The 22,994-nt window shown below is 32.0% G+C and overlaps 1 protein-coding gene across 11 annotated transcripts in view; it reads left to right on the top strand.

Moving 5' to 3' along the window:
• Window positions 1-22,994, top strand: part of LOC127710437 (unconventional myosin-XVIIIa-like) — a 97,071-nt gene that overhangs the window by 47,732 nt on the left and 26,345 nt on the right. For 8 of the 11 annotated variants that reach the window (XM_052216270.1, XM_052216273.1, XM_052216266.1 and 5 more), the window contains 13 exons: window positions 238-430; window positions 3,467-3,553; window positions 4,063-4,125; window positions 7,850-7,994; window positions 8,585-8,747; window positions 9,083-9,477; window positions 10,353-10,516; window positions 11,301-11,429; window positions 13,773-13,916; window positions 14,886-14,975; window positions 15,462-15,581; window positions 16,961-17,069; window positions 20,269-20,402. In XM_052216270.1, the coding sequence (XP_052072230.1) occupies window positions 238-430; window positions 3,467-3,553; window positions 4,063-4,125; window positions 7,850-7,994; window positions 8,585-8,747; window positions 9,083-9,477; window positions 10,353-10,516; window positions 11,301-11,429; window positions 13,773-13,916; window positions 14,886-14,975; window positions 15,462-15,581; window positions 16,961-17,069; window positions 20,269-20,402 (1,936 nt within the window). Of the gene's footprint in view, window positions 1-237; window positions 431-3,466; window positions 3,554-4,062; window positions 4,126-5,975; window positions 6,027-7,849; window positions 7,995-8,584; window positions 8,748-9,082; window positions 9,478-10,352; window positions 10,517-11,300; window positions 11,430-13,772; window positions 13,917-14,885; window positions 14,976-15,461; window positions 15,582-16,960; window positions 17,070-20,268; window positions 20,403-22,994 lie in introns of all 11 variants that reach the window. The other 3 variants (XM_052216272.1, XM_052216271.1, XM_052216268.1) reach the window with 2 other exon arrangements.

Here is a 22,994-nt window from a genome sequence, read left to right as displayed (position 1 = left end):
TTGGACGTGGATCATAAAGTGTGTATCAAAAACGTGTTACACAGAAGAGCACACACTGAGTTAATAATGAGGTGAAAGCAATACTGTAGGCTAACAGTTTGAACTACACAGTATTCAGTTGTTGGAGAAATTGTGTCCAAACCATTTTCGACCAAAATGACAAAAAAAATTTCTTGATGTAGGAATAGTATTTTATTTCATATACAAACTTGAGATGAAGAAAATATTTTTTTTCAGATCATTATCATCCAACTATCGTACATCAACATCAATTTCGATCCTAGATACTCCGGGCTTCCAGAATCCATCATCATGTGGACGTCAGACTGGAGCAACATTTGAAGATTTATGTCACAATTATTCACAAGAGAGATTGCAGCTGTTGTTCCATGACATCACATTTACAATGCAACAAGACAAATACAGTCAGGTATTAAAGACTAAATATGGATGTGAGGGGGAAAGGTATCAAGCAATTTCAAAGGGTCCTTTAATTGATGCTATGGACCATCTTGATCTTGATGCATGCAAACTTTTTAACTCCAGATGCCTTTAAGCAACTGTGAAGATGAAGTACAACAACATAAATACTCTTATATATTAGCTATTTCCAAGTATTTTATGTGGATACAATATGTCCTTTATTTTTCAATTAATAAACATTTTCATACATCAGCTTTCTGATATAATATAAAAAATGCTTGTTGTGATCTACTTTTTTACCCTTGTCCATCTGTACGTACATACATCTGTACGTCCCAAAATTGGTTTCTGTTCTCTTACTTTTAGTTTGCCTCAACCAAATGTTCTGAAACTTATACACAATGCTTATTTCCACAAAACACAGATCAATTTTCAATTTTGGTGGGGTCACTTTTACCGTTGAAGAGTTATGCCCCTTTACAAATCGAAAAATTGCTTATAATTTCGTTTCAGTTCTCTAACTTTAGTTTGCCTCAACCAAATGTTACAAAACTTATACACAATGTTTATTACCACTAAACACAGATCAAATTTGTAATTTGGTAGCGTCACTTATACCGTTCTAGAGTTATGCCCCTTTACAAATGGAAAAAATTGCTGAAATATTCGTTTCTGTTCTCTTACTTTAGTTTGCCTCAACCAAATGTTATGAAACTTACGCACAATGCTAATTACCACAAAACACAGATCAGGTTCGAATTTTGGTGGCGTCACTTTTACTGTTCTAGAGTTATGCCCTTTACAAATGGAAAAATTGCTGAATTTTTCGTTTCCGTTCTCTCACTTAAGTTTACTCAACTAAATGTTATGAAACTTATACACAATGCTTATTACCACAAAACTCAGATCAAGTACAAATTTGGGTAGCGTCACTTTTACATTTCTTGAGTTATGTCTCTTTATAACATAATATGCAAACAGGGGCATCATCTGTGTCCCATGCCATGGACACATTCCCCATTTATTTCTTGATACATTAATGATATTTTTTATCCATATGGTGGGTTTGATTTTTGTTCATGTGGAACTAGAGCCTTAAGTCAAAAGTGTTTCACTTATCGGAAATTCCCCTATTATTTCATATTAAAAAACATTCTACTGAAGATATTTTTTTTCCGAATTGAATGAAACTTTTTTCATTAATTGCAAAAATGTCTGCAGTTTCTTGCAATAATAATGAAATATATTTATGATTTATATTTTTAGAGGAATCACTGTTAAAAGACAAATATGAATTTCTGCATGAAAAAATCATATGCCTATACAGGAAAAAATGATACTTAATTTCAATATTTGTATACAAATAATAATTTCTCAGTAATGACATGTCATAAAAATATTTTACGATGACAGTAAAAAACTGTACACATTTATGAATTTAACATTAAAAATTTCACCAAAATCAGATTTTTTTATACGACCGCAAAAAAATTTTGCCGTCGTCGTCTTCTGAAGACACATTAGTTTTCGCACTCTAACTTTAGTTTAAGTGAATGGATCTCTATGAAATTTTACCAAAAGGTTCAATTCCACAAAAGGAAGTTTGGGATTGATTTTGGGGGTTATGGTACCAACAGTTAAGGAATTAGGGGCCAAAAAGGGGCCAAAAATAAGCATTTTTGTTACTTCCAGACATAACTTGTGTGTTAGTGTATGGATCTCTCTGACATTGTACCGCAAGGTTCCATATCACAAAGGGAATGCTGGGATTGATTTTGGGGGTAATTGCCTCCAAATTTTAGGAATTAGGGGCCAAAAAAGGGGCAAAAAACAAGCATTTTTCTAGTTTCATGACAATAACTTGTGTGTAAGTGTATGGATCTTTATGAAATTGTACTATAAGGTTTTATATCACAAAGGAAAAGCTGGAATTGAGTTTGGGGGTAATTGCCCAAAACGTTTAGGAATAAGGGGCCAAAAAGGGGCCAAAAATAAGCATTTTTCTAGTTTCCAGACAATAACTTGTGTTCAAGTGTGTGGATCTCTCTGAAATTGTACTGCAAGGTACCATACCACAAAGGGAAAGTTGGGATTGATTTTGGGGGGAAATTGCCTCAAAATTTTAGGAGTTAGGGGACAAAAAGGGGCAAAAAAAACAAGCATTTTTCTAGTTTCAGGACAATAACTTGTGTGTAAGTGTATGGATCTTTTTGAAATTGTACTACAAGGTTCCATATCACAAAGGAAAAGCTAGGTTTGAGTTTGGGGGTAATTGCCCTAAACGTTTAGGAATTTGGGGCCAAAAAGGGGCCAAAAAACAAGCATTTTTCTAGTTTCCAAACAATAACTTGTGTTCAAGTGTATGGATCTCTCTGAAATTGTACTGCAAGGTACCATACCACAAAGGGAAGGCTGGGATTGAGTTTGGGGGTGATGAATAAGGGGGTTCAAAAAATTTGGGGGGTGGGGGAATTTTTTTTTCCTTTTTTTTCTTTAAAATTTTCCATTTTAAATTGTTTATTTCTGTTTTATATATAAAAGCAAATAATAATGATATGGTTTGAATAGGTAAATTAAAAATTTTTAAGTTCTTAGACCACATTCATTCTGTGTCAGAAACCTATGCTGTGTCAAATATTTAATCACAATCCAAATTCAGTGCTGTATCAAGCTTGAATGTTGTGTCTCTACTCTACTTGCCCCAACTGTTCAGGGTTCGACCTCTGCGGTCATATCAAGCTGCGCCCAGTGGAGCATTTTATTAAAAAGTGTTTTTATATGAAAAATTATTGGGGAATTTCCAATGGGTGAAACCCTATTGACCTTAGACTAATTTTTGTGGGTATCCATTAACTATGAATTTAAGTATGCAATATGTCATAGATTTGCTTTGGGCTTGTATAAAGATTTTGTTAAAACAGGATTTCAAGTATCCACGAAAATACAATATTTTCTCAATCCACAAAAGTTTGTACTCATGAAAAGATTTATTTGTTCTTTTTGTAATACTCCACTAACTTCTGAATATATTTTCTTCCAACAGGAGGGCATAACATGTGATTTTGAATTTGTAACAAGTAGTCCTGCTTCAATGGTGTCATTAATAGACAAACCAGCACAGCAAAACTTGGTAAGATATCAGAATAGATTTTAATCAATGTATAAGCCTATCAATATATGTCTATCTTATAACCTCCATTGAATTATTAGAGCTACGTATCTGATCTTCTGTTTCACAAAGGTATCTGGGGTGATTTAGAAAGTTCAAAATTGAATGACTCAGGTGAACAGTTGAAATATAACATGACATTTTCAATCTGAATTAAATTTAGAATTCGCTTTCCTGCATTAAAAAACATCACTAAATAATTGAGTCATTTAGATGTTTAACTTGCTTGCTTGAATTAATCAATATATGTCTAAAGATAAATGGTCAATAGTGAACATGTAGGTACAAAAGGGTATTATACCGTAAGAATTATTTGAAAATAATATTTCTAAGTTAAGACAATGGTGCCACAGCCATCTTAGATATTTAAATCATTACTTTTAAAATAATATTTCTATCTTAAGACAATAGTGCCACAGCTGGATTAAATATTTAAATCATTTCTTTTAAAATAATATTTCTATCTTAAGACAACGGTACGACAACCAGGATTGACAAGACACACACATGTCAATCATCATGATGCCGAAGAGGTATTTCTGTTTTATCACATCACAAGTCTGTTTGACATTTCCAGATTGTCTCCCTTTGTATACTTCCTGTAGAATTGTAAATGTCTCAAAACACAAATTAATTGGGATAATTGAAGCACTTGAATTGTTCTTGGTATGGTTGTCTTATAGAATTGATTCACCTGATCCCACCCTGTGTATGTCTTGTTCTAGCGCACATTCTGTCCAATCAAATCTCTTGAAAAAATCTGCATTATGGAAATTATAATTAGTTCCAACAACTTTCAATAAAACTAATTTTCCTCTGCTTTACACAATAAAAGCTTTTGTAACAAGCACTTGATCTGAAATGTTTACATTGAAATGATTATTATTATATATATACATATATATCACTGTTCTATTTTATATGCACACCTCTTTATGCATTCTTTATATTGTCATGAATCATATCCTTCAGACATATACACATGTATGTATGTATAATTTGCTAGAAGAAATACTTGCTTTATGCTGTGAATTATAAACAAATATGTCATATTTATACTGACCAGAGAGTAGTTTTCACTTAGAAGCTGTCAAGCACATCTTGTTGGTGTGCATTCCATAAGAATCAATGTGGGAACGAACCATCAAAATCCCAATACAGCCAACCTTACCTTTAAAGTTACTGTAAAGGTTTTTTCGTGGGTGTGAAATTTCTGCGATTCAGGGGCAACAAAGTATGCAAATTTTTTTTTATTATGGCGGATTCTTAATTCCCAATTAAATATTTTGCCGGATTCTGAAATGGTTGCAGTTTAAAAATTGTAAAAATTAACAATTAAGCAAGTGTCTATTGTTATGGTTAAATGATTTTTCCCCCAAATGACGGCTTATTTATTGATTATATTCTGATATAGTTAATCAAACAAATACCGGAACCTTAGATATTTCTCTGTCACAGGTGTATAAACTTCTTGTAAATTTCAAAATAAGACTTGTAATATACTATCTACAATAGAAGAAATGATCCCACTGAATGCATTGATAGGATATTTCCAAGCCTTATGTTTTAATGAATTAAGATTTGATGGAAACTATTGTATCCTTTTGGTTAGTATCTATATTTAACCAATAATTTTTATAAGATTTATTGTGAAATACACTCTTTACAGCAGAAATGAAATCTTATTTTATAACGTCATTGTTATCTTTTTTCATGCGCGACAATATTATTGAAAATAGCTGACTCAGATGGGATGTAAAAAGGATAACGGATAAACCTTGAAGTTATTAATTATTCAAAAGCAGGTCTAATAACCGCTGCATAGTTTGGCATTAATTAAGACCCCTGTCTTTTAAAATTTGAAATTTCCTTTTTTTTCTGTATAAACTTTCATCCTTCAAAATTGCTGACCACCATCTTTTCAGTTAATCACCCATTCTTCCAAAATTTGAAGGAAAAACACTGATTTATTTACGATATATTCACACATACTAGATGTGATCACAAAACTTACCTACCCCCTTGCCAGTAATGATGAAATTGTCTGTATGTCATGTACAGTGAAAGCTAGAATATAAAAGCATAGCTTGGTGATAATTTTTTTTTATATATATATATGTGTGTTTTTCGTTAGGTACTTTGAAAATCTAAGGTACTTTTAGGAGAAAAATATAAGGCTATTTAAATTTGTTTACAATAATGTTATTGAAAAAGCAAAATATTACTTTTTATGTAAACAATTTTCAAGATTATATGTGAGTGAGTTGTATTATGTTGTTTTTTTATACAGCAAAATATTATTGTATCAGGATAGATGCAGAAAGCTTGGTTTAACATTCTACTTTAAGTTATAAGTCATTATTTGAATATTTCTTTCCTTAAGAATAACACAAAACAAGGTTTGACTAAACACCCAGTGACAGATCACCATCAGGTACCAGCTTATATCACAAAAGACAAATCTGTGGTGTGCTGTCTAAACCAGAGCTTGCTTCTCACTGCTTCATATCATAATAGATTGCATTTGGATTGAATTTAAAATAGATGTATGGAATTGTGTTTTAGCTAGATAACTGTAAAGTTAAACTGTGTGATACAATCAACAACACATATTATGATTAATTTGTTCAATGCTAGGAGTTATATTTCGCATATAAAAAAACCATTGGACAAAATTTTTGAGAAACATGAACTTCTTTACAATTGAAAAGATTCTCTGCCGATAGCCAATAAGTTTGGTTATTCTAAAAGATTTTCTTTCAAAGCTAGAATCTGAAATTTAACTTTGATAAATTGAACACATTTGCAACCCCTAGGCAACACAGGTATGTGAATCATGATTAGCCAGCCCTCCTAAAAACCAAACCTATCAGTAGCACAATTCCCAATGAAGCTTTGTCTAATGAAACACTTCACATTCATCACAGTGCATGCTATTGCTGCAAACATGCACATTAAGATTTGTTACAATTGGAATAAAGAATGTTTTGGATGGGAATGTAACTAGTAGTAGTAGTGAGGAGAAATAGCATACCAATCTTTCTACTATAACTTACATGCATAGCTGGAAACTGATATTGATTCCAAGGTAAATATTTTCGTAATGGTGGTTATTTGGTATTAAGGGCTATGGTAACGTTTTTATTTGACATGAAACATTAGAATTCATTGGAAATTTAAAATTTATATTTGCAATAGTATGTTTCATTGGTATTGTTGTGCCTCCATCATTAAAGTTGCCTGTATTTTTTTTTTACCCTGAAATCATTTTACCACAAACAGATTGGAATGAGTATTTATTGCAGGAAGCCTGTGGTCCATAAAAATATTGAAAATTGTTAATTCTCTGTAATGCATTTATTAAAACCGTAGCAATTATGAAAAAAGGATAAATGAAAATTGATATATGTTTTGAAGAATGATAAAAAATTGTCATCAATTATAAATGCCATTTTATAAAATCTGACATGATTTATGACATTATTACAATGTGAGTTATTTCCTGGTTATTCTTACTAAAACAGCACAGGGGGTCTACATGTGCAATACACCATCATATTCCCTCTTGTTGCTTGTTATAAATATCATATTCAGATATGCATATAATGTTAAATCATTAATTCATGCTGGTCTTGGGTCGAAGATCAAAGTTCAAAATGTGAATAAGAAATAGCTTAATGGAAGTTGTTCTTCAATTTTATTTTAATAAGTTTATAAAATGTAAAATGCTTTAAGAGTCAATATATTGAAAGCATATTTTTTTTTTATTAATATCAACATTAAATCTTTGTATAGTGAAATTGGTGTTAATTAATGGTGTTAGATTTTGTATAATGGTTTAACAAGTGTCTTTCATTAATTTGATTTCATTGCATCATCAACATTACATCAAACAACCAACAATCAATCAACCAATCAAACTGTAGATACACATGTATACAAATTCAAACTATGGCTTCCATTTTGTCATTTTTGCTACATCATTTCTACATTGCCTGCCACCAGAAGTGCATGAATTTGTTAAATAAAAACAGTTTTGGTTCTCTTTTCAATTTATAACTATTAACTTTTAAAAGATCAGCCAGGTAAAAAATTATGCTGCTGTAATTAATTTTGCATGACTTTTCATGTTGCTTTTGTTTTTGTTTTTTGTTTATGTTTTTTTAATGAAAAAGCCCTGTTTATAGATCCCAATTGAATTTGAGACTAAACTTTATATTGTTTAAAGTTGAATTGACTTGTTTTATAATTGAATAGATAAAGAACACATCCCAGGAGATGAAGGACAGTGAGAGAAAAGGGTTGCTATGGATACTTGATGAAGAGAGTATGTTTCCAGGGGCAACGGAGGACTCATTCATGGACAGATTCTTTACACATCATGGAGAACAGAAAGTTAGAAGTAAGAATAACTTAATGGATGGGAATAAATAGTTTCCTCTCTATCTTGAAAGAGATATTTTGTTTCTTTCCAGTGCATAGTGAGTGAGGATTTTGTACATGAATCATGGGGTAAATGACAAATGTCTACAAGCTTGATACAGCCTCTAAATTTTGTTACAGCTCAGGTTAACGATACATCTTTAAAAAATAATAGTTAAAAGAGAAAGTTTAAAGCTAGTTCAGCTAATCGAAATATAATTTTTCAAATTGACCATTTGACGCTACTGGAAATATTTAGGGGGTTTTTCAGCCTTAGAAATCATTATAACAAAATTAGTCGTAATTTTAAGAATAAGAAGATGTGGTATGATTGCCAATGAAACAACTCTACACAAGAGACCAAAAGACACAGAAATTAACAACTATAGGTCACTGTATGGCCTTCAACAATGGGTAAAACCTATACTGATAGTCAGATAAAAAAGGCCCCAAAATAACCAATGTAAAACAATTCAAACGAGAAAACTAATGGCATATATGTTTGTATTAAAAGATAGATAACTCTTGTTAGCAATTTAAACCAACATATAAATATTTATATTATTATAGGAGATAGTTTACTGAGGAAAGCATCAACATTGGGCAACACATTTATTCTGAACCATTTCCAAGGAACCAACCCTGTACAGTATAATGCCAGTGGTTGGCTGAAGGGCTGTAGGGATAATCCAAATATGAAAGTAGCCACTCAAGTCCTGCAGGACTCTAAAAGGTCAGTATAAAAAAGAGGAAAACAAGTTTTGATAATCAATATTGCAAGTAGGAGGAACACAAATGCTGCTAAACATGCTGAAAACTAATGCAAGATTCTGATCAATGAGAAAACTCTTACACTTTACAGTAATATCATAGAGACTCCCTTACTTTCAAAGAAATTAAGCATGCTATTTTATAAAACAGCATTTGAGAAAAAGACAAGAAACAGAAACATAAATTAAGGAAGTTATTAAAACAGGTGTGAAATGTTTAATTAGCTTGATAGTTATCTAGAGTAAATTGAGTTATAGTATTTATTTGACAGAGTAATATCTTGTTGATCTATTTCAGACAAAATATAAATGAGTTATTTAACAGTGTAAAAGCACCAGTAGCTGGTATGGTGAGTGGATCTATAGTTGGAATGGAGGGATCTGCTTCATTACGACGTGTTGGTAGTATGAGACGGACATTTATGTCAGGAACTGCAGGACTTAAAAAACGTTCCATGTGTTTACAAGTTAAATTCCAAGTGGACTCAATTATTGAGACAGTTCGGAAAACTAAATGTCATTTTGTACATTGTATCCTTCCTCAACATAATGCAGGACTCTGGGAATTAAAAACCCCGTCTGTACCTCAGGATAAACCTGGAGCTACAGAGGAAGTACTCATGAATGTAACTCTCGTCAGATCTCAAATTAGGGGTAGTGAACTGTTAGACTCAGTGAGGATCTTTCGACAAGGTAAGTAACTCTTTAATAATAAATATTGAATTGCCCAGATTTGATTTTACTTTTATAGGTCCTTTTTTTGTTTTTCAGCTCTTCAAATTTTGAAAAAGTTTTGGTTTTTCAAATACTTTGGCCTCAAGCCTTGCTGAAGACTGTTATTTCTTTAAACCATTATGGAAATTTTGAATGGTTATAAAATTGTTAAGATGGATGTTCTTATAAAGCTGCCAATGCAATTATTTATATCTATGAAAGTTGTTATTGTCTATTGTGATAAAATATTACATAGAAATGTGAGGAAAAAATAGATCTTTGAAAAACAAAACAGTCCCAATTTAGATATCTGCCTCCTTAAATGAAAACCTCAAGGATATGTGTACTGTTTCCTGTGTTTTGCCACTACCATTGACTTGAGAAGTCTCATCAATGAAAGCATACCAAATATTCCACCAGCAGCCTTTCATATTTATCGCTTGACAATACAATTGTGGAAGGTATAGAGAAGAAAAGTGTTGGTGCATTTCAACAGAAATAAATTTCAATAATTCAACATTCTGTTACAAATAATACAGAATGTGGGAGACAACAACACACCATGTGTAAAACAACAACACAACATGTGAAAAACAACAACACACCATGTGTAAAACAACAACACACCATGTGTAAAACAACTATATGCCAAGTGTGATGCAAATATACTGTGGATTCTTGGAATGAAGAAAAATTATATTTTTGTTAATATTTGATTTCATGGATTTGCCAATGTCTGCATACAAGCCTTTAAAAATTTTATGATTCCTCGGACATTGAAATTCATGGTTTATCTATGAATTCGCAGTACCATATTTAAAATATTTTGATTATGTTGTTATGTATTTTCTCAGGCTTTCCTGATAATATGGGTTTTGGAGAATTTCGACAGAGATTTGAAGGATTACTATCACCAAATAATAAACCAGCCAAAGATTTACCAGAAAAACAGGCAATATTACATATACTGGATAACCTAGATCTAGATAAACTCAATTACAGAGTGGGACTTAGTCAGGTAAGTACCTGGTTAGACACAGGCTCTTTATAGCCGCTAGTTCTATAAACTTTTCTTACTTAATTTTACTTTGATGTACCCATTTAATTGATAAATCATTTCTTTGGTGCAGTTTTATATTACTTGGTGAATGAATAAAAAAATTAGAAAAATTGAAAATGTGAGTCATGTCTTTGGACCAGAGTCAATTTTTTAACCACATCCCATAAATTCTCTTGTGGACAATGTAATGAGTTCAGTGGTTAATGATGTACAATAAAAACTTTCTTTTCCTGTAAATCCAGATTAATTATTAATAAACAGTAAAACATTACAGACAGATAAGATTTGTATTGATTTTATATCTAGTCAGACAGGTAGAAAACAACCTAATTTACAGGTAAACTTCTTTCCTTTATCTTTCATTGATAATAAGAAAGTGAGTGTAGAAGCAGAACTATGGTATTAAGTAATCATTAAGTTTTATGTAGATTAGAGAGCATATTGGTAGTAACATGTGAAAGAGTATATTCAGTATCAATGATCTTGCACTACAAGTATAAAATGGGATATTGAGATTTTGGAAGAAAGATAATCCTATGGTAAATGTTGAGTACTCATACTGACCAATTACAGGACCATTGCTGTACAATATATGGTTTTGATTATTTTGCAAAATATTATAAAAAAAGATCTTATGAAATAAGTACTGCAAGTTATACAGCTGTAAAAGAGCTTTTAAAGAATTAATCATAATGATACAAGTTAAGCAGATGTATTTTATGACAGAAATTTCCTTTTTCAGGTATTTTTCCGAGCTGGTGCTCTGAGCCAGTTAGAAGCAGCTAGAGATGAAAAAATTACGGGAACAGTTGTAGCATTCCAAGCTCGTTGTCGTGGAATCTTAGGCAGGAAGAAGTTAAAAGAATTACGGGTATGTTGTAACATTGTTGTGTTTTAGGAATGATTTCATATATTTAATTCCTAGTTTTAAGAGAAATATTTCTCATGAAGGAATGATACATTGCCATCTTTTCGAAAATCTGATATGACAAATTCATACCATGACTTTATTATTATAATGGTGCTTAAGTCTATTGGAGCTATTTTTATACGACCGAAAAAAAAAAATTTGTGGTCGTATATTGGTATGACGTTGGCGTCGTCGTTTCCGGCGTCGTCCGAAGACACATTGGTTTTCGTACTCTAACTTTAGTTTAAGTGAATGGATCTCTATGAAATTTTACCACAAGGTTCAATACCACAAAAGGAAGGTTGGGATTGATTTTGGGGGTTATGGTACCAACAATAAAGGAATTAGGGGCCAAAAATAAGCATTTTTGTAACTTCCAGACATAACTTGTGTGTTAGTTTATTGATCTCTCTGACATTGTACCACAAGGTTCCATATCACAAAAGGAATGCTGGGATTGATTTTGGGGGTAATTGCCTCAAAATTTTAGGAATTAGGGGCCAAAAAAGGGGCAAAAAACAAGCATTTTTCTAGTTTCATGACAATAACTTGTGTGTAAGTGTATGGATCTTTCTGAAATTGTACTACAAGGTTCCATATCACAAAGGGAAAGCTGGGTTTGAGTTTGGGGGTAATTGCCCTAAACATTTAGGAATTTGGGGCCAAAAAGGAGCCAAAAATAAGCATTTTTCTAGTTTCCAGACAATAACTTGTGTTCAAGTGTATGGATCTCTCTGAAATTGTACTGCAAGGTACCATACCACAAAGGGAAGGCTGGGATTGAGTTTGGGGGTGATGAATCATAAGGGGGTTCAAAAAATTGGGGGGGGGGGGGATTTTTTTTTTTTTTCCTTTTTTTTCTTTTTTTCCTTTTTTTTTTCTTTTAAAATTTTCCATTTTAAGTTGGTTATTTCTGATTTATATTTAAAATCAAATAATAATGATATGGTAGGAGATACACTCCAAACAGGATGTGTAAATTATTATATAATAAGTATTGTGCAATAGCAAGAAATTTTCAATTGCACAGTATTGCACAATAGCAAGAAATCTTCAATTGCACAGTATTGCGCAATAGCAAGAAATCTTCAATTGCACAGTTTTGCGCAATAGCAAGAAATATCCAATAGCACAATATTGCGCAATAGCAAGAAATTGTCAATTGTACAGTATTGCGCAATAGCAAGAAATATTTAATTGCACAGTATTGTGCAAAAGAAGATACTTCGTATAAATTGCTTATTTCTTGACCAATTTCAATGGGGTTTTATTCTTGAGTTCTTGGGGTTCTTTAATATGCTGAATCTAACCGTGTATTTAGTTTTTGGATTTTGGGCCCCGTTTTTAAATTGGTCCACATTGAGGTCCAAAGGGTCCAAAATTAAACTTTGTTTGATTTCATCAAAATTGAATTATTGGGGTTCTTTGATATGCCGAATCTAACCGTGTATTTAGATTATTAATTTTTGGTTCCGTTTTCAAATTGGTCTACATTAAGGTCCAAAGGGTCCAAAATTAAACTCAGTTTGATTTTAACAAAAATTGAATTCTTAGGGTTCTTTGATATGCTGAATCTAAACATGTATTTAGATTTTTGATTATGGGCCCAGTTTTCAAGTTGGTCCAAATCGGGGTCCAAAATTAAACTTTGTTTGATTTCAACAAAAATTGAATATATGGGGTTCTTTGATATGCTGAATCTAACCATGTATTTAGATTTTTGGGCCCCGTTATCAACTTTGTCCACATTGAGGTCAAAAGGGTCCAAAATTGAACTTTGTTTGATTTCATCAAAAATTGAATTCTTGGGGTTCTTTGATATGCTGAATCTAACCATGTATTTAGATTTTGGATATTGGACCATAATAGGTGAATGTCCAATTTAAAATTTTTAAGTTCTTAGACCACATTCATTCTGTGTCAGAAACCTATGCTGTGTCAAATATTTAATCACAATCCAAATGCAAAGCTGTATCAAGCTTGAATGTTGTGTCCATACTTGCCCCAACTGTTCAGGGTTCGACCTCTGCGGTCGTATCAAGCTGCGCCCTGCGGAGCATTTTATTTATATTTCTTTTCTAAATTCAATATTAGAATCTGAAGTTAAATTGGCAGTTTCACTGTTCCTTCACCAATATGAAAATAACTTCGTCATTAATTGAATATCCTTTTTTTACCAATCACAAGGTTTGGTGTACATGTCACTTTTTTTCAAAATAAAAATCAAGAAAGCACTTCCATGTAGACAAATTTTGTCAGACATATTAAGATATTTTTTTATTGATATTCTGAATTATGTCACAGGTTAAACATATAGCAATCAGCTGTATACAGAAAAATGTAAAGAAATTTATGTTGATAAGAGATTGGGCATGGTGGAGGCTGTTTACCAAAGTACAACCTATGTTAAATGTTCATAGAACAGAGGAGCAACTTCAGGAAAGGGAGGTAAGCTATGATTTAAAATTAGATCGCAACCATCTTAGATAAATATTCATAGGAGAAAGGGGCAACTTTTGGAAAGAAAGGTAAGATATATAGTAAATAAAAGGGAGATAACTAAGTATTATCATATTTTAAATATTGAAGGGGCATTAGCTCCAAAATTATTTTATTCAAACTCTCAAAGCTTTAATATATACTTAAACATAATTTAGAACTACCAAAGTTCCATAGGAAACAATACATGACATTGTCTGGAATAGTTATAAAGTATCAACATTATTCCTGACTGGATGCTTACTGATTAACTATTGGTGTGATCCACACAAACTGTCAATGAACATGTGGCCCCATTATAATCATAAATATGAAGAGATACGTTTGTGGTTCAATCAATCAACTAAATCTGTCTTCCTGCTGCTGCCTTCCCTAGTTTAACTTTTCCACCTAACATTCATTTGAATCACTGTATATGCTGAGCATATTTGCAATCCATCCCCAACATGGGTTAAATCAGAGGTTGCATGAATACGAATTCAAATGAGTTTGAATTATTGACTTGCAAGCCAATAATACATCACTAATGTTTTGAGCTCATTTTGACAAAATTGAACAAAATTGACCGCTAACAGCTACATATTGTTTCATTATTTCCACTTTTATAAATGTTTGGAACATGAAATAAACACATTATAATTTTTTGCCTAAATTGTAGCTATGCCATTTAAGTAGACACACTGGCATTGTAGGATAATATGAAGAACATTACTTTTTTGTCTATCTTGAGTCAGAGGGATTTGGGGAACCTTGAAATAACTTGAGAAAAGAGGGGTATAAAAGCTCATAACTGTTTTATATAAACATGTATTAAGCATTTATATGTATAATTTGGGTGCAGTAAATTTATATTGACTTATTAGCTTTTAAAAGGAAACGGAATGACTGAATTTATTTTGCATACACTGGTAATTACAGATTGAAGTAGAGCATTTAAAGAGCAAATTAGAGAAGATTGAAAGAGAAAGAAATGAATATAAACAACTGTATGAAAAGACAGATAGCAGAGTGAGTATACACACATATATAACAAAAAATTGTTCCAAAACCTTAATAGAAAAAATTAAAATTTCAGCTCAACTATGTTTTATATAAAGAGAATAAAAGATATTTGCCATGAATGATTTAAAAAATGATTAAAACATTTCAATAGAAAAGAAAAATTTCATATGCATGTTATATGTTGATAATCATTATAAAAGAGAAAAAAAGGAGATGTAGGTTAAACTTCAATGTGACAGCAACCCAACAATGCAATAAAATATACCTAGAGGTCAGCCTTTTTAAACTTTCAAGTTTTCCTATGTGAAAGTTTGACACATCTCAAATTATGTTTAAAAAAATCTTAATTAATTCAATCAGTTTAACAATTCCTGAATTATTTGGTTCTGTTTTGTGAAGGATGAATAGAAATATTCAAATATCTTTCTGTTTATAAATTGTACATGTATGTTTAGTATGAAATAAAATGTTTAAATTATTATGATTAAATAGATGTCTGAAGTGCAGGCTGACCTGATAGAAGAACATTCAACAGCTACACATGCTTCTGAAATGTTGGAATCAGAAACAGCAGAAAGAATGCAGCTTAGTAAAGAACACAAAGATTTACAGGTATATAGCAAATATAATTATTCCACTGTATGTAAATATTGATAGTGAAATCATAAATTTGATTGGTTGAAACTATCCCTCATGACATTGAACAAAACTTCATATTCCCCTCTGAACATCGGGACTTCCTTGTGGGATGTTATGCACTATTAATGTACATAATGTTTTTAACGTCTTTTAAATAGGGATAGTATAGTCATTATTGTGTTCAAAATTATTTCAAGCGTTAAAACAAAACAGAAAAAACACCTGTCCTAGAATAAATAATTAACTGTTGATAGGTAGTGTTTATCAATGTTTTTGACTTAGACTAGTTATAAAATCAAGTGGATTTATAAGAAACATTCTAATGCAATTATTTTGTATCAATGGTTCTGATTGGATGACAGTAAGCGTAAAATTCTCTATCTCCTTGTCTGTAACTAAGGAAGCCGACATTTTGAATTGCGGAGTGTATTGACATGTAATTTCTACAATAATAAGTAAAAAACTCACCTAGAAATCTTCTTTTTATCAAATTTTATTACATTCTGAAGCGGTCAAGAAGCCAGAAAACGCCAGGTGTTTACGTTTGACGCCGGAAGCATACCTATGACGTCACCTAGTTTAGGGGCCAAAGAAGATAACATCTTTTCGTGGAATTTTCTTTAATGAAAATTTTACACTGAAAGAATGATTGAAATTGAATTATGTATTTATTTTGCATTAGAATAGAGATAACTGTATTGTATTTTAAGCTTTGTGGACGTCCATCTGTAGTTTTACTGTCGCAAATACCCGTTTACCTGTCTCCGCTACGCGTAGCCAGGTTAACTAAATTTGCGACAGTAAAATTACCGATGGACGTCCGCAAAGCTTCAAATACAATACAGTTGTATGTATGTACTAAATATTCTGATCAATTATGTTCAATTTTATCCGTTTTGATATAAATGTTTTTAAAAGAAAAAAAAAACATTATGAATATCAGTAAAGTTCTACAATAATGATGGTAACAACATCAATAAAAGTTGGCACTTTTGAAGAAAAAGATTAGATAAAATGTAATCTTACAGTTGTAGATGTATAAAATTAACCAAATTACAAACTATTATGGTTGTATGTGATTGTTTACTAGTATTTAAAGTCATGTTTAATTTACCTCTGTTACTGGCAAAAAAATGTTTTTTTTGTTTTTTGTAAGATTTTCAGAGATTTTGGCATACTAATCATCAAACTGTTACTTTCCCAGCTCTTCCAGTTTAAAGTAAATTACATTCACTTTGAAATTTAAGTCACTGAGCAGAGTTTTATTTTAGTAATAAAATAAATTTTAATTTTTGATAAACCGTAACGTTTGCTTATCCTATTTTGACCCATGAACATTTCATAAATTGTAGGGAAAATATAATGCATTGAAGAGACAAGCTGAAAAGATAGAAATGGAATTAACACAAGTACATCTATGGCAGGCTGAAGCTTTAGATTTCAATGATGAGGATGCAGATGGTATGTAGATACAGTTTAAAAAAAATATGTAGACAATTTGCACATTAACACATGACAAAAATGGAATGCTTAATATAATCCTCCTGTTACTCATATATCATTTTCTATGTAAACAAATTTGACTTCACATTGATTGATTGTTACTTTATTAATGTTCAGTGGTGATTATTTCATATATATACAGGCAGATAAACTATTAACATATAATACAAAATGTAGGTTCTGAAAGGGGGGACCATTCGGATGAAGGGTGTGAAATTTGGACTGCCACTGTAAAACGGTGGTATTATAGATAGGGACAGAAACTTTGCCTTCCAACAGGTTAAAGTTTTTAAAATTTTAATAACTTTCTTAAACTATCCTGGATTTGTACCAAACATGGACAGAAGTTTGTTTATGAACAAAAGCTAGTATCTAGAAGGAAATTTTTATTAAAATTTTGTACTTGTTTAACCATATTTTACTTATAAATGGACTTAGTTTTTCTTCCAGTTAACATTACATACAGTCTGCAGTTAACATTTATTAGATTCATAAACTATCCTGGATTTTTACCAAACTTGGACAGAAGCTTCTTACAATAAAAAAATTGTATCAAGAGGAATATTTTTATTAAATTTTTTCCTCATTTCATTTTTGTTGAGCCTGCGATTAACAGCAAAAGTAGGCGAGACACTGGGTTCCGCGGAACCCTTACAAATTTTTTGTAATGTTTATTTCTCTCTTATTATGAGTAATAGGATAACTATATTTGGTATGTGCATACCTTGCAAGGTCCTCATGCCCGTCAGACAGTTTTCACTTGACATCGACTTCATTTCATAGATCAGTGAACAAGGTTAAGTTTTGGTGGTCAAGTCCATATCTCAGATACCATAAGCAATAGGTCTAGTATATTTGGTGTATAGAAGGATTGTAAGGTGTACATGTCCAACTGGCAGGTGTCATCTGACTTTGACCTCATATTCATGGTTCAGTGGTCAAAGTTAAGTTTTTGAGTTTTTGTTTTTATACGACCACAAAAAATTTTGTGGTCCTATATTGGTATGACGTTGGCGTCGTCGTCGTCGTCGTTGTCCGAAAACACATTAGTTTTCGCACTCTAACTTTAGTTTAAGTGAATGGATCTCAATGAAATTTTACCATAAAATTCAATACCACAAAAGGAAGGTGGGGATTGATTTTGGGGGTTATGGTACCAACAGTTAAGGAATTAGGGGCCAAAAAGGGGCCAAAAATAAGCATTTTTGTAACTTCCAGACATAACTTGTGTGTAAGTGTATGGATCTCTCTGACATTGTACCACAAGGTTCCATATCACAAAGGGAATGCTGGGATTGATTTTGGGGGTAATTGCCTCCAAATTTTAGGAATTAGGGGCCAAAAAGGGGCAAAAAACAAGCATTTTTCTAGTTTCATGACAATAACTTGTGTGTAAGTATATGGATCTCTCTGACATTGTATCACAAGGTTCCATATCACAAAGGGAATGCTGGGATTGATTTTGGGGGTAATTGCCTCCAAATTTTAGGAATTAGGGGCCAAAAAGGGGCAAAAAAACAAGCATTATTCTAGTTTCATGACAATAACTTGTGTGTAAGTGTATGGATCTTTATGAAATTGTACTACAAGGTTCCATATCACAAAGGGAAAGCTGGAATTGAGTTTGGGGGTAATTGCCCAAAAAGTTTAGGAATAAGGGGCCAAAAAGGGGCCAAAAATAAGCATTTTTTCTAGTTTCCAGACAATAACTTGTGTTCAAGTGTATGGATCTCTCTTAAATTGTACTGCAAGGTACCATACCACAAAGGGAAGGCTGGGATTGATTTTGGGGGTAATTCCCTCAGAATTTTAGTAATTAGGGGCCATAAAAGGGCAAAAAAACAAGCATTTTTCTAGTTTCAGGACAAATTATTACTTGTGTGTATGTGTATGGATCTTTATGAAATTGTACTGCAAGGTTCCATATCACAAAGGGAAAGCTAGGTTTGAGTTTGGGGGTAATTGCCCTTAACGTTTATGAATTGTGGGCCAAAAAGGGGCCAAAAAACAAGCATTTTTCTAGTTTCCAGACAATAACTTGTGTTCAAGTATATGGATCTCACTGAAATTGTACTGCAAGGTACCATACCACAAAGGGAAGGATGGGATTGAGTTTGGGGGTGATGAATCATAAGGGGGTTCAAAAAATTTGGGGGGGGGATTTTTTTTTTCCTTTTTTTTCTTTAAAATTTTTAAGTTCTTAGACCACTTTCATTCTGTGTCAGAAACCTATGCTGTGTCAAATATTTAGTTACAATCCAAATTCAGTGCTGTATCAAGCTTGAATGTTGTGTCCATACTTGCCCCAACTGTTCAGGGTTCACCTCTGCGGTCGTATCAAGCTGCGCCCCAGCGGAGCATTTTATTTTCTAATACTATATGCAATAAGTCAACTATATTTGGTGTATGGAAATATTTTATGATGTACATGTCAGTCTCACAGGTTTTATTTGACCTTAGGACTATCAACATAATATCAATGGTTAGTAAAGAAGGTGAGACATTTCAGCTTGTGCACTCTTGTTTTAATAGGCAGAGAGTGTGGTTTTCTCTCAACTTGAGGCATCAGATTTAACATCCGTAGTCTGATCAGATGTGGCTACAAATTGGTACATCCCACTCAGCCAAAAGCATGCCCCTTATGAGTTTTTCTGCTAATCAGAAGAAGACCAAGTTGACCATACATATTTCTATACCCCAGTCACCCTTAGGGTCACATGATTTTGAATATTGAGTGATGTTATAAAATTTAATTTAGGAAAATGTTCAGAATAAAGTCAAAAATCCATGTGAATTTTATTTGTCATTTTATCAAGAAAATCATTACTTTTTTTTTTTTGGTTTTACAGTAAGTATAGTATGTACAAAATAATTAATTTGAAAGTTTGTGATTTACAAAAGAAGATAAATTTGACGTTTGTAAAATTGAATATGTCTAGTGACTTGTAAAAAAAGTGGTTTTTGTTTCAACAACTTTAAATTCTTGCTCCTTCTTCTATGCTAAAGTGAAAAAATCATCCCTTCAGTTATGGCCATTCAAATATAGGATTGAAGAGACATTAATTGGTGACATGTCCATCTGGTTCAATAAAATAAGGTTGAAAAGTAAAAGATGTCTATATTAGATGACTTAAATTAATTTTGTTGTTAATTTCAGGAAATGATTCTGTATACAAGGACAGATACGAGAGAGTTTTAAGAGAACTTGATATGACCAAGAAACGTCTACAGAAACAACACGAGGAGGAGTTAGAAACAGAACAACATGCTAAAAAAGCTGTAGAGAAAAGGGTAGGTTATGTTTCTATCTAATATGTCATATTTTGAACAGTGAAGTTGTTGTGTCTAAGTTTTTTTAAAATTTATTTTACTATGATCAGTAAACACATATTGTTCAGTTTACATTGAGTTGAATAATGTATAAATGGAGTAAGTTAATGTTCAAGTTATTGGAAGGTGTGACTCGTAAACAAATGGTTTAATTTGGTCTGCATTTTTATATAAAAATTCAAGGCGTTTTTTTATGTAATTTTATTGGGGTGTTAAAGGGCTGACTGAAACACATTCTGTGTGAATCCTGCATATATATTTTTGGAATGCCTTGGGATTGTTGTCAGCCAATAAAAATTATGAAATCCAATGAAACATACATGTTATGTAATTATACCCCCCCCCCCCTTTAAAAAAGTAGGGGTATACTGTTTTACCTCTGTCTGTCCGTCCATCCCATGAATGCTTTGAAAAAGTGGGGGTATACTGTTTTACCTCTGTCAGTCTGTCCGTCCGTCAGTCCATCCGTCCATCCGTCCGTCCAATGAACATTTTTTCGTCACATATTTCTCAGGAACTACATTACAAGGATTTCTGAAATTTGGTTTCAGGGTTTATTTGAGTCAGCTATACCGTGTGATGCGTTTTCAGATTCATCACTCAACAACTTCCTGTTTACCTTATACTTTCAGCGGGCGGGGGTATCATTAGTGAGCAGTAGCTCACAGATTCACTAGTTTTTTGAAGTTAACAGTTAACAAATGGTTTAATTTGGTTTTCAAGTTATTAAAAGTTGAACAGTAATCAAAGGATGTAATTTGGTGTTCAAGTTATATGAAGATAAATATAAAAGTAATATGAATTACTGGTATAGGATAGAATGTTTTTAGCTCAACTTATGAATAGGAGCATGAGAGTCTCTGGCATCAATAAGGCATTGTAGACATTTCATCTTAACATCTCAATAATCCTGATGTCAAATGGAATCATACTGTACTGGAAGGGTAATGTAATTGATCAAGTAGATGTTATGATTTGTTCTTGATTGGTATTTTAATGTAGCAAACATATATAAAAGATGTATCAGCAAAAAGAAATTATAAAGAAAAAGGGTCCTCCTGGGAAATGTTTTACAATTTCATTATAGAGCATTTGGAAAATAATGTAATTGTTTAAAACTGTTTTATAGAGATTACCTCTGGTAATTCAGCTTCATCAAACTTGGTAAAATGGTTCTTTTAATATGAACGTTTTACGTTTAATTCAAAGGTCAAGGTCTCCAAATAGCAGTATACATATATAAAAACAGCTATTCGACATATATTTGGGTTTGTGGAAGGGAGGGACTGTGCTTCTCAGATTTGTTATGCCCTTTTCATACTGTACTGTATCATATTTTAAAGTGGACTAAAAACTCAATCTGTATAATTCCAACAGCAAAGTCATACACACAGTTGTTTATGTATGTTCTTCAGTGATAAAAATTCACTCAAACCTCAGTGCAATACCGGTATATATACATAGAGTTTTGTTAAAATATACTTTTTCACGTTTTGGTCTTTTGGAAAATGTTGTTTGTGCTGTATTTAGACTCCTCTACCAAGAAATTTGTTTTGCATGCACACGTATAAAAATTGCGGTTTTTATCCAACGCAATCATAGGTTTGAACGTTGTTTTCAATTTAGACTTGTACATAGAGTTAAATATATTGTATAGAGAAAGCAAGACAACTTTTTAATGCAATTTATCAAAACCAAATATTGTATAGAAGAAGAGTTGCTTAACTGGGGAAAGAGGATTGCTGATTTGGAATTTAAGATGAAATCAACATGGAACAGTTTTATGAAGGTTTGCCCAATACGTTTTTGGAATACTTATGAGTAGGGTTCTTGGATGTCTATGTATGTAAAATTAAAGAATAATGATACCAGTTCTATTGGTTTTATAAATTAAACAGTTACAAAGCATTTGTTGTCATGGTGACCATATTTGTTTCTTTAATATTTCAGTCTTTTTTTATGAAAATTAATATAAAGGTTATATTGTTGGAACATGTGTTGCAGATGATAAATCACACATCTAAATGTATGTGTACTTGTCTTCTCATACTCATAAATACATGTATATGTTTTCCAGTATCATGGTTCATTGGTTTGACCTCTTGAACTTGTGATTAGTTGTTAACCTGACCTTGATCTTGATGAATCAACAGAATCAACAGTTATACAAAACTTATTAGTTTCTTTATGTCTGATCAATATAATTTCTAATAATCTTAAAAGGGAATTAACTCTGTAATTCATATCCAATCTTGAAAAACCATCCCCACAATGAGTGAAGTCATTAGATTTTAGAAGAATTATTCAATCTTTGTAAAAACACAGATAATTTATAGTCTTATGTTTTTTATTCCTTCTCATATGTGTGAAAAGAATTCCAAATAAGAATTGCAAAATGTCAATTGAATTGTAATTTTAAACAAATGCATCATTTCGCAGCCAAGCCATTATGCAGTTCGTTGTCATTAATATCAGTTTTGTTTTATAACGTATTGTAAAGCAGAATGAGATTTATACTGACAGATTTGGATTGACAATTAAGGGAGGGCTGTG

This window comes from Mytilus californianus, unplaced genomic scaffold (assembly GCF_021869535.1).
Source record: "Mytilus californianus isolate M0D057914Y unplaced genomic scaffold, xbMytCali1.0.p SCAF_8, whole genome shotgun sequence".
NCBI classification, from domain to species: Eukaryota; Metazoa; Mollusca; class Bivalvia; order Mytilida; family Mytilidae; genus Mytilus; species Mytilus californianus.
Note: the sequence above shows the minus strand (reverse complement) of the source record. Positions and strands in the feature narration are given on the sequence as shown.